This window comes from Catharus ustulatus, chromosome 31 (assembly GCF_009819885.2).
Source record: "Catharus ustulatus isolate bCatUst1 chromosome 31, bCatUst1.pri.v2, whole genome shotgun sequence".
NCBI lineage: Eukaryota > Metazoa > Chordata > Aves > Passeriformes > Turdidae > Catharus > Catharus ustulatus.
Genome location: NC_046251.1, coordinates 3,416,237 through 3,428,394, shown reverse-complemented (window position 1 = coordinate 3,428,394; position 12,158 = coordinate 3,416,237). Strand labels below are relative to the sequence as shown.

The following is a 12,158-nucleotide window of genomic DNA, read 5'->3' as shown; positions in this document are numbered from 1 at the left end:
ACTGAATGAGACATAGATGGGGAATGATTCCCTGGGCTCCCAAATCTCCCAGGAGTTGGATGTCTCCATGGGGAATGTTTCACACACCCTTTGTTGGCTGTAGGTCCGATTCCTGGAGCAGCAGAACAAGGTGCTCTCCACCAAGTGGGAGCTGCTCCAGCAGCAAGGGCCATCGGGGCCCAGGAAGAACCTGGATGTGATCTTTGAGAATTACATCCAGAACCTGCGGAGGAGGCTGGAATCAATCCTGGCCCAGCGGGGCCAGCTGGAGTCGGAGCTGCAGAACATGAGGCAGTACGTGGAGGAGTTCAAAACCAAGTGAGTGTGGGGACAGACAGGGACAGCAGAGCTGGTGTGGAGACCCCGCAGGTGCAGTGAGCAGGGGTTCAGAGCCTCACCTTGTCCTGCCCCCACCACAGGTACGAGGAGGAGATCAACCGTCGCACGGCTGCCGAGAACGAGTTTGTGGTGCTGAAGAAGGTGAGTCTGAAGACACCAGCAGGGATGGGCTGAGGGGGGACAGGAGGTAAAGGCATGGGAAGGACTCAGCTCCAAGGTGGGCAGATCCCAGCAGGAAGAGCCAACAGCTCTTGTGCGATGAGAGAAAGCCGTGGTCCAATTCTGAGATCTTTCATTTTAGGACGTGGACTGTGCCTACATGACCAAAGTTGAGCTGGAAGCCAAGGTGGGAGCTCTGACAGACGAAATCAACTTCCTGAGGTGCATCTATGAGGAGGTAGGAGCTCTCTCTTCCCTTGGGTGAAGTTTGAATGAGGGTGTGGTGGCCAAAGACACTAAGCTTGGGTTGGGCATCTTTGTGGGTTTGATCTGGGGAGGTTGCCTGGAGCTGCTTCTCCTCTCTCCCCTCATCAGATGGTGCCTCTGACTCATGTCTTGATTGCAGGAGCTGTCTCAGATGCAGACGATCAGTCGGGATCTGTCCGTGGTGGTGTCCATGGACAACAACCGGCACCTGGACCTGGACAGCATCATCGAGGAGGTTCGGCGCCAGTACGAGCAGATTGCCCAGAGCAGCCGGGCTGAGGCTGAAGCCTGGTACCAGAGCCGGGTGAGTTGGGAAGGGGTTGAGGCACCTGGGACAGTGCTGCTGTTTGAACCACCTGAATTTTTGGTCACTTGTGTTCCTGATGGATGTCTTTGTGCCCATCCCTACAGTATGAGGAGCTCCAGAACACTGCTGGAAAACACGGGGACAGCCTCCGCAACACCAAGATTGAGATCCAGGAGCTGACCAGGAACGTCCAGAGGCTGCGGGCTGAGATTGAGAATGTGAAGAAGCAGGTGAGGAACCATCACCTCCTCATTGGGTAAAGCTGCATGCTGGCTCAGGATGGGGCTGGGTGGTGAGAGCGAAAGCAGTCATGAAAATTCATGTCCTTCGGAGGAGATGGATTTTTTTGGTCTGTTTTCCCTCCAGTTTTTACCGTGAGGTTGCTCCAGTAGAGGGTGGTCAGCAGGGATCTCACACACTGTTTTTCCCTTCCTCAGAACCAGCAGCTTCAGGCAGCCATTGCTGAGGCTGAGGAGAGAGGGGAGATGGCCGTCAAGGATGCCAGGAGGAAGCTGGAAGAGCTGGAATGTGCCCTGAACAAGGACAAGGAGGAGCTGGCTCGCCTGCTGAAGGAGTACCAGGAGCTGCTGAACACCAAAATTGCCCTGGACGTTGAGATTGCCATGTACAGGAAGCTGTTGGAGGGGGAGGAGAACAGGTACTTGATTGGCATCAATTTGCCTAAATTCTTGACAGATTATGAAATGTGGGTAAAACCCTTGAATCCACACAAAAGATTGATTTTGTGTCATTCACGCTCAAATTCTCAAGTATATATTAATTCTATTAAGCATAAACATACTTAAGTGGGTTTTCTATCTTTAAAAAATGTGAAGGCAAAGGTCGCTAATTTATTTAAAGCATAATCGGAAAATTCTGAAAAAAATACTGAATAAGTTGCTAATTTTTTAAAAGCATAATTGATAAATGAAAACTTGTACAAAAATGGGAAATTCTCAACTGAAGAGCTGTGCATTTCCCAGAGGAATAACTGATCCCCTTTTCCCTCACAGGCTGTGCAATGACAGCATGTCCAACGTCAATGTCTGTAAGTACCTGCCCTGGGCTTCTTCAGAAGTAGTAAAACTTGTTCTTTTGGGAAACAGGTGAGTAACCTGTGCTTCTCTTGCAGCTGTGGTGGGCAGGACGACTGTGTCTGGAGGCAGAGGAGGCATGGGAGGAGGATTCGGAGGCAGCGGCATGGGAGGAGGATTCGGAGGCGGCAGCTGCGGAATGGGAGGAGGATTCGGAGGCGGCAGCGGCATGGGAGGAGGAATGGGAGGAGGCGGCATCTGCGGAGGAGGCAGCAGCTTTGGAGGAGGCAGCATGGGCGGCAGCTGTGGCATGGGGGGAGGAATGTACGGCGGGGGCTTCTCCTCGGGCAGCGGAAGGATGTGCGGCTCCGGCGGGGGATCCTCCTCCGTGCGGAGATGCGTCACCACCACCTCGGTCAAATCTTCGGGGGTGAGATTCTGAGCCCCGAAGGTTGACAAGGAAAGAAGCATCTCCTCTGTCCTCCTGCCAGCAGCCCAGCCTCCCGAAGCCCAGCTCCGCTGTCCTGCAATGGGATGAGCTGTGTCCCTCCCACGCAGCTCATCGCAGCTCCTGGTCCCAGCCGGGGCTTTGGTGGCGGTGCCGAGCGTGTCCCGGCACCAGGAGCTGCCTGGCAGGAGGGGCCGCTCTGCCTTCCTTGCTGTGTTGTACATTTCTTGTGGCAAATGTGTAAAAAACCCCTCTTTCCTCCTGTTCTGTGTCCCTACCTCCCTTCTTTGTGCATCCTGCCCTCCTTCCCCGGGATGTTGCCATTCCCAATAAATTGCAGAGAACATTCACGATGTTGTTGCGTCACTGCTTCGGGAGCCGCGCTGGGCAGGGTGGTTCGTGCGTTGGGGAGCAGCTTGTTGGGAAGCTGAGGGTCATTCTTTGCTCAATGTATCGTACTTGTGCTTTGGTGGAGCCGAACAGGGGGCGGACCAGGGCGGGCGTCCCCGCTCAGGTGATGTCTGACTCTCACCTGAGGGCACAAGGCCAGGTGAGGGGTGCTGGATGCTCAGTTCACACAATGTTCAGTATCTGTGAGCCCACAGAAAACCAAACTGAGGGATACAGAATCCTGCTAAATCTCCTGACATAGGCAATTACCCAGTTCATCCCTGGAATCCTGTAGTTATTCCCACAGAAGATTTCTGTAATTGTTGAGTCTGGAAACCTCCAGCACACAGGGGTCCAGTATCTTCCCAGTCATTGAGCTAATACAGGCTGCCCTGCCCCAGCGTTTTGGGCTCAGCTTTAGGCACACAAAGGCACTCAGTGCCTCAGTGCCCATGTCACATCTCTCCAGATCCGGCAACATTCCTGAAGCTCTAGGAAAGAGGCTTTTAAAATCCCTCTTGGATTTTGGAAGCTCTGCAAAGGGTCTGCTGAAATTTGTGTCCTGCAATTTAGGCAGGAACATTCCCAGGGCTGCGTGGCCAGACCAGTAGAGACCCACAGGGGCTGATGGATGAAGAGAATCAGCAGCAACAGGTGGGAGCTGACATTGGATCAGTCATCTGAGTTTCCTTCCTCCCAATGGTCTTTGGGTTGTGATGAGGGGCTGGCAGGGGAGGAGCCCCTCGGGTGGGATAGCTGGTGAACATGGATAACAATGGATCTGGATGTTGTTCAGGCACCTGCCTCTGGTGCACACCTGGGCTGTGGGATGACCAGGTGGGGTGCACAGCTCGGCACCCAGAGAGCAGGGGGAGCACCAGAGAGCCGTGCACCATCCCTGAGCAGCTGTGGGAACACAGCGGGCTGGGAAGGTGTGATTCACCCCATCCATGAGCTCAGGCACCATCCTCTCCCTGAGAAGTCGAGTAATTTCCCACTGGCTCATCATTGCTTCAAGAGCAGGAGGGAGAGATTTGGAGGAGTTCAGGAGGGGATTTGGGAGAGGAGTCTGGAGTGTTTTATCTGAACTGTGCTGCGGCTCCTCCACCACCCGGAGAGATCAAAGAGGCAGAAAACGCTGTCAGTGATGGTTCAGAAGTCCCACAACAGCCTCTGGGAGATGCTGATGTTCCCAGAGTGGGTCAGGAAGCTGCAGAGTGAGGAAGAAGTCCAAGAAAGGCTGGAGTGAGCTTTTCCAAGTGAGCTCTTGGAAAAGGGAGCTCTCCCCTCTTTGAAGGATGCTGGAGCTGGGATTGTGGCTGGGTTTTGCCCAAATAAAAAAATGCTGAGTAGGCAATGCCTATGTGAAGCTGGTGTTGTGCCAGGAGCACTTTGAGGTTTGGCTTGGGGCAAGAGTCACCTGTTTTGGTGCTTAATCACCTGTTTCAGTGTTTAGTTTTATGAGCCTGTTTCTTCTAAACTTTACAATGAGCTTTACATGGCGTTGCAGCGCTGCTATGAAGAGTCATTGCAACACCTCCTCCACGCTCTTGGTTGGATCAGATGCGAAGCTGGAGCGCGGCTCAGTCTCCATCCACGTTTTCTGCCGAGTTCACATTTTCCCTGGTGTCGATGATTCTGCTGTGCGCAGCTCCTTGCGCAAGAGATCTGAGGGCATGGCTGGAGCCCAGCTGCCTGCCGAGTTTTACCTGGAGGAGACTCAGGTGACTCCAGGTTTGGAATAATCTGCACATCTTGTCTGAAGACGTCAGAGTGACTCAATCTGGGTGTCTTATCTGCAGGAGCTGAGTGTGGTCAGCACCCAGGCATCTGGCTGACTTTGCAGATCTTCCTCCTCGTTGTGGAACCTCCTCGTGGGATGTTCCAGTGAAGTCGTGGTGCCTTCATACCATGGGTTTGGCAGCTGGGAGAGAGGCCAGGAGAAGGGACAACCTTAGGTGTTTTCCCCACCTAAACCCAAGCCAGTCTGCAGCTCCCCCGGCTGCTCATCATGATTGAGTGTGCTGGGCTGCAGGGTAGTCTGGAGAACTTAAATCTCCATCTGGGAGAAGACCGTGGAGAAACCAGCCCATCTTGATTGCAGCTGCTTTTGGCAGGGAGGGTGTCCCCTCTGTGCTGTGGGGGTGCTGTCCATTCTCCAGCTGCAGGAACACACACCTGGGTAACCTTTGGCCAACCCTTGGTCCCCCTCAAGGGTGGGATAACCTTGTCCCTCGAGGGTGGGTCAGCCTTTTGCCAACTGTTTAGTCCATTAATGGTGGGATAATCCTTGGCCAACAGTTGCGTCCTTCCATCGCTGAATAACTGCTGCCAACTGTTGAGTCCCTAAGGGTGGGATAATCTTGGTCAACAGTTGAATCCCGTCAAGGGTTACGTCCTCCCCTCCCTCCCATTCCACACAGTCTGTGGTTCCAGAACCCTCATCCCAGTGACAATCAATGACATTCATGTTTCTGATTCCTCCAGTGGCTTTTGGAAGTGTTTTCCTGAGCTGGTTTTCCAAAGAGTTTGCTGTGTCTATAGCCACAGCTGATTGCTAGGGATGCTTTCAAACCACATTTACCTGCCCAAATCTCCTGTGAGACCATGAAAACAACAAATGCATTTGGGAAGCTTAAAAGCAGGATATTTTTTGACTGCTAAAGTGCTTTAAAATATATATTTCCCTTGACTTTTATTCATGATTTTCAGAAAACAGAATGAAGAAAATGTTGGTGCTCTTTACCAATAAAGTTAATAAATGTAACTAAAATATTTATTTGATAGTGAGACGCAGAAGGTACCTGCAAGATGTCCTCCATATGAGTGTCCAAATCCATTGCCGAGGAGCTGGTGCATGAAATGAAACATTATTGTCCGTCATCATTACAGCATGCCTGGAGCGTCCTTTCCGTCCTCTGTGGTTTGACAATCCCTGTGGCCATTGGAAAAGTGCAAGTAAGGAGTTGGACATCCTTATTCCCTTGCTCTGGTGCTCAGAATCCCAGGACCTGGTTGTGTCAGACTTCCCCACCTGATGCTCTTAGGAAGGAACTAAGCAGCTTCTTTCTGGAGAAAACAGAAATGCTGATCCCTGTTAAATGTTAATGATGTGGCATTTTCCACTTGGAAAGCCATTGCGAATTTTCCGCTTAACAAGAAGATTTGGGGTGTGCTTGGGGGAATTGTGAAAGCCTTGTTCCATCTGGGTTTCACCAAAATCCTTGGCTGGTGTGGAGCGTCAGGCAAAAAAATCTGGAGTCAGACAATCTGTGGAGTCGTTAGGAGCAGGTAGGGAAGTGGGAGGAGGGAAGAACATGACAACATCCCTGTAAAACATATTTTTCCAGATGAAATAAAGATATGGGAGTCCACTTACTCACAGAGACCTGCCTCGATGCTCCAGCTTTTCCTTCTGCACGGCGAAGCGGATTTCTGGGTGGAGTCACCAATTTGGCAAAAATCTGTTAACCGCACCAAGCTGATGAAGACAGTAAATTTGTTTCCTCTTCACGCCCAAGCTGTCCCAGCCCACCTCCAGCAGCAGATAAAAGGGAATGCCTGGAGCTGTGAAGCCAGAGAAGACTCTGAGCACTTCTCTCTGCTCTCAGCACCAGCTCAGCTCTGTCGATCTCTTCTTCTCTTCTTGGATCTTTTGAGGAGAACCAGCCATGTCTCGTCAGTCTGTCTGCAGGAGCTTTGGAGTTGGGAGCAAAAGGGGATTCAGCTCCTGCTCTGCTGTTGGTGGTGGCTTTGGAGGCGGTGGCCGGAGCAGGATCAGCTACAGCTCGTTCTCCACATCCAGGGGGATTGGAGGTGGCAGCGGACGCTGTGGAGGATTCAGCAGCCGGAGCCTCCACAACCTGGGGGGCAGCACAAGGATTTCCATGGGCAGCTCTTACGGCAGTGGCTATGGATGTAGAATTGGTGGCTTTGGTGGAGGATTTCCAGGAGGATTTGGTGGCATTGGAGGAGGTGTCATTGGTGGAGGAATGGGCGGCTTTGGTGGCCCCGTCAGAGGTGGCCCTGGGTTCCCTGGAGGCATCCAACCAGTGCAGGTGGACCCGACCCTCCTGCGACCAGTCCACGTGGACATTGACCCTCAGATCCAGCAAGTGAAGTGCCAGGAGAAGGAGCAGATCAAGACTCTGAACAACCAGTTTGCTTCCTTCATTGACAAGGTGAGAGGTTGGAGCTGGACTTGCTTGGGAATGGGAAAACTGCAGAAATTCCTTTTGCTTTGGAAAGGGAAATACCGTCCTTCTCAGCTCAGTGTTGGGTTGTGATTGTTTCCATGGGGTTCCATCTGGTTTCCTCCTCAGGAAATGTCAAAATTTAGTATCCACAAAGTGGACAACTTTCTCCAGGTTTGGCGGATGCATATTGGTTTTCTCTTCAATGCAGACATGCCAAAGTGATGGGGATATACTCAGTATTTCTTGAAGTCTGTCCTTTTTCTGGGACAATTTTTACTTAAGGAGCTTAAAATCTAGGAATGAAATTTAAAAATTTCCCAACCATTTCTTGTTTCAGTTTAAGTGCAGATGAGTTCCCTTTAAATTGTCTGAACTGGGAGAATATTGGTTATAAGTGTGCTCCACGTTTTTTAAATATATGATGTGTATATAGAATAATTTCTGTGTCTGATAAGAGGAATGTTCTTGAATATGGAGACCAATGGGATTTAATTCGCTGGAAGGTCAAAAAGGATCTGATGCTCCTGAAAATTAATGTCAAAAATCCCAGCTGGTATTGGAAATGATTTGTAAGATTGGAATGGGAGCATTTCAATAGTTACATCATGCCTTGAAAAAAAAAACCCAACAAAGAAAGAGCAGAAATACAGGATGAGAAAAGAGGAGGAATTTAAGGATAATGGGGGAAAAAAGGGCGGAATTTTCCCCTTGGAAGCAGTGGTCATGTTAGGGTTTTGGGGAATGATTCCCATGGCCTTCCAAAGTTCCCAGGAGGTTTGAGCAGTGGGATGTCTCCATGGGGAATGTTTCACACACCCTTTGTTGGCTGTAGGTCCGATTCCTGGAGCAGCAGAACAAGGTGCTCTCCACCAAGTGGGAGCTGCTGCAGCAGCAAGGGCCATCGGGACCCAGGAAGAACCTGGATGTGATCTTTGAGAATTACATCCAGAACCTGCGGAGGAGGCTGGAATCTCTGCTGGGGCAGCGGGGCCAGCTGGAGTCAGAGCTGCAGAACATGAGGCAGTACGTGGAGGAGTTCAAAACCAAGTGAGTGTGGGGACAGACAGGGACAGCAGAGCTGGTGTGGAGACCCCACAGGTGCAGTGAGCAGGGGTTCAGAGCCTCACCTTGTCCTGTCCCACCACAGGTACGAGGAGGAGATCAACCGTCGCACGGCTGCCGAGAACGAGTTTGTGGTGCTGAAGAAGGTGAGTCTGAAGACACCAGCAGGGATGGGCTGAGCGGGGACAGGAGGTAAAGGCATGGGAAGGACTCAGCTCCAAGATGGGCAGATCCCAGCAGGAAGAGCCAACAGCTCTTGTGCAATGAGAGAAAGCCGTGGTCCAGTTCTGAGATCTTTCATTTTAGGACGTGGACTGTGCCTACATGACCAAAGTTGAGCTGGAAGCCAAGGTGGGAGCTCTGACAGACGAAATCAACTTCCTGAGGTGCATCTATGAGGAGGTAGGAGCTCTCTCTTCCCCTGGGTGAAGTTTGAATGAGGGTGTGGTGGCCAAAGACACTAAGCTTGGGTTGGGCATCTTTGTGGGTTTGATCTGGGGAGGTTGCCTGGAGCTGCTTCTCCTCTCTCCCCTCATCAGATGGTGCCTCTGACTCATGTCTTGGTTGCAGGAGCTGTCTCAGATGCAGACGATCAGTCGGGATCTGTCCGTGGTGGTGTCCATGGACAACAACCGGCACCTGGACCTGGACAGCATCATCGAGGAGGTTCGGCGGCACTATGAGCAGATCGCTCAGAACAGTCGGGCTGAGGCTGAAGCCTGGTACCAGAGCCGGGTGAGTTGGGAAGGGGTTGAGGCACCTGGAGCATGTGAAACCCCTGAGTTTTTGGTCACTTGTGTCCCTGATGGATGTCTTTGTCCCCATATCTCCAGTATGAGGAGCTCCAGAGCACGGCCGGCCGGCACGGGGACAGCCTCCGCAACACCAAGATTGAGATCCAGGAGCTGTCCAGGAACGTCCAGAGGCTGCGGACAGAGATTGAGAATGTCAAGAAGCAGGTGGGGGTTGGCCAGTGTCTCATGGGTTCCTCCTGTTTTCCCTCCAGTTTGTGCCATGAGGATGCTGCAGCAGAGGGTGGGCAGAGGGAATTAAGAAATTAATTTTCTTCTCCACAGAACCATCATCTGCAGTCGGCCATCGCTGAGGCTGAGGAGAGAGGGGAGATGGCCACCAAGGATGCCAGGAGGAAACTGGAAGAGTTGGAATGTGCCCTGAGCAAGGACAAGGAGGAGCTGGCTCGCCTGCTGAAGGAGTACCAGGAGCTGCTGAACATCAAGATTGCTCTGGACGTTGAGATTGCCATGTACAGGAAGCTGCTGGAGGGGGAGGAGAACAGGTGAGACCTCCCACCATTGGCTGGGCCAGGGTTCTGTCCCCCCTTGGGTCAGATTCATCTTTAATCATCCCTCACAACACATTCAACATTGAAATCTGATCTCTTTCCTTTTTTCCTCCAAATTTTGAAAACGAAAACAGAAACATGGTCCCCACTGGAAATACTTCTCAGGGGGCTTGATTGATCTTGTATGAATTGGGATAGAAAAGGAATATCTGGGGAAGAGTTTTGCTTCTGACTCTATATAGATTTATGACTGATGTTCCTCTCCCTACACAGGCTCTGCTTAGAGAACCCATCCAACGTGAATGTCTGTAAGTATTCACACGTGATTTTCTCTGTAAAATTACCTTGATCCTTGGTTTTGTGACAATTCCCAGGATGTTGCCTGGTGTTCAATGAGCTTCTCCCTCTCTTCCAGCTGTGGTGGGTAGAACTACCGTGTGTGGAGGCAGATCTGGCAGCTTTGGAGCCAGCAATGGCCTGGGCGGAGGAGTGTGCACGGTTGGCGGTGGGAGCGTCATCGGCGGCAGCTGTGGTGTGGGAGGAGGGATCCTCAGTGGTGGCTTCTCCTCTGGGAGTGGGAGGATGTGCAGCACTGCAGGTGGCAACTTCATGGCCGGGGGCGGCTCCTCCTCAGTGCGGAGATGTGTCACCACCACGACGGTCAAATCCTCTGGGGTCAAATACTGAGCCCTTACCTCCGTCCTCCCGGGGAAAGCAGCACCTTCCTCTTCCTCCCACCAGCAGCACAGCCCCTTCCATCCCCTTTGGTATTCAGGAGGAAACAGTTTCTGGGGGAAATCTCCCCAAAGTGAGATTGAAAATGAGACAAATCCCTCTGGCCCAGCCTGGCCCTCGCTGACCCCACTGGGGTGAAACATCTCCCTCGTGAGTCCCCGGCACTGCAGAGCTCCCCAGGGCTGCTGCACCAGCTGAGGAGGAGCCTGTGGAAAACTGCTCTTTCCTGTCCCTTTTAAGGCCCGTGTTTCCCTCGCCCCCCATGGGTCCCCTGCATCCTGCTCCAGCTGTGTCAGGAGCCCACATGAACAGAAGGAAGGAGATGATGTCCCATAGTCAGATTTAGGAGTGAGAAACAGGTCTCTGGAGTTGTCCACCTTCTCCAGGTGGAGTAACGTGGCAGCTTTAATGTTTTATGGATCCTTTTCCCTTTTCTCCTTCCTGCCTGGAGTGTGTGGCCCTGTTACCCCTCTGTCGTGTGAATCAGCTGCTCCCTACCAGTGCCCTGACCCCAGGGTCCTTCAGTACCAATAAACTGCAGAGAGATGAAGATGTTTTTGTGTTGTCTCCTCACTCAATGCTCCCCAGGGGAGAGGAAATATGGTTTGCCCTGGATCAGGGCGATTGCAGGACAAATACAGACTGAACAGGAAAATAATTGAGAGCAGCTCTGGGAGAAGGACTTGGGGTGCTGGAGGCTGAGACTTGCACCTGCCCCAGCCCAGAGAGCCCTGGGCCTGGGCTGAGCCCCCAGCATGAGCAGCAGGGGAGGGGGTGTTCTGCCCTGCTCAGGTGTTCTGCCCTGGGGCTCGGCACAGGGAGGATGAGGAGCTGCTGGACAGAGGCCAGAGGAGGCCACGGAGCTGCTCCAGGGCTGGAGCCCCTCTGGAGCCAGGCTGGGAGAGCTGGGGGTGCTCACCTGGAGACAAGTGAAAGGAGAACTTTGAGCTCCTTCCAAAGGGCTCCAGAAAACCTGGAGAGGGACTTGGAAAGGGAGTGACGGGACAAGAGGTGATGGCTTCAAACTGGAGAAGAGGAGAATTAGATGGGATGCTGGGAAGGAGCTCCTCCCTGTGAGAGTGGTGAGGCACTGGAATGGACTTCCTTGAGATTGCCCCATTGCTGGAAAGTGTCCAAGGCCAGGCCAGGTGGGGCTTGGAGCAGCCTGGGATAGTGGAAGATGTCCCTGCCCATAGCAGAGGGTGGAATGGGATGAGCTTTAAGATTCTGTCCAACCCAAACCTTTCCATTATCCTATTTTGAGCTGATTTCAATGATCTTGTGGGAATGTCAAGGTGTTACCTTGAGCACCACCCTGAGAACTAGGATTCATTGTTCCCATTTGGGATTTGGGTTGGCTGGAGGTGGGTGGGAGCTTGGAGCAGCAGTCTAATGGAAGGTGTCCCTGCAGGAGGTGGAACTGGGTGGGTGTTAGGATCCCTTCCCACATTCTGTGATCATCCAATTCCAGCTCCTGCCATGGAGGAGTCTCCAGTGGGTGGCTGGAGCCAGGGTGAGGAGGGTAAATCCTCCCCAGGGCTGGCACAAGGATGAGCAGCACCCTCTGCCTGTCTGGCTGGGCTCTTACACCAGCTCCTCATCCGTGAGCCGTGGGAAGGTCTGGCAGCTCTGAGTGGACACAAATTACTCACACAGAAAAAAAAAAGCCAGTGTGGAAGAATAAGCCAGAGCCCAGAACCTGCCATCAGAGCTCCAGGTTGCTCAGCCAGATTAGTCATTAGCCCTCTCCAAATTACATCCCATTGCAACCAAATCAATTTGATTAATGCTTGACTGGATTAATCTGTAGCTCTGGGAGGAGCAAGAGGTGAATCAGCCCTGGCTTCTCTGCAGTGTGTGTTATGTGAGGTGGGACCAGATGGGATTTAAGGTTCTTTCCAATTTCAACCATTCCATG

At 52.3% G+C, this 12,158-nt stretch overlaps 1 protein-coding gene across 1 annotated transcript; it reads left to right on the top strand.

The window, feature by feature from the left end:
* Window positions 1-211: 211 nt before the first annotated feature.
* LOC117008982 (keratin, type II cytoskeletal 3-like) lies at window positions 212-10,192 on the top strand. Its single transcript, XM_033083126.1, has 18 exons — window positions 212-318; window positions 420-480; window positions 641-736; window positions 905-1,069; window positions 1,177-1,302; window positions 1,510-1,730; window positions 2,086-2,120; window positions 2,205-2,543; window positions 4,508-4,678; window positions 6,605-7,125; window positions 7,973-8,187; window positions 8,288-8,348; window positions 8,509-8,604; window positions 8,773-8,937; window positions 9,036-9,161; window positions 9,279-9,499; window positions 9,779-9,813; window positions 9,921-10,192. Exons 1-18 carry the CDS (start codon window positions 287-289, stop codon window positions 10,190-10,192), a joined length of 2,958 nt encoding a protein of 985 aa, XP_032939017.1. The 5' UTR covers window positions 212-286.
* The last annotated feature ends 1,966 nt before the right edge of the window (window positions 10,193-12,158 follow it).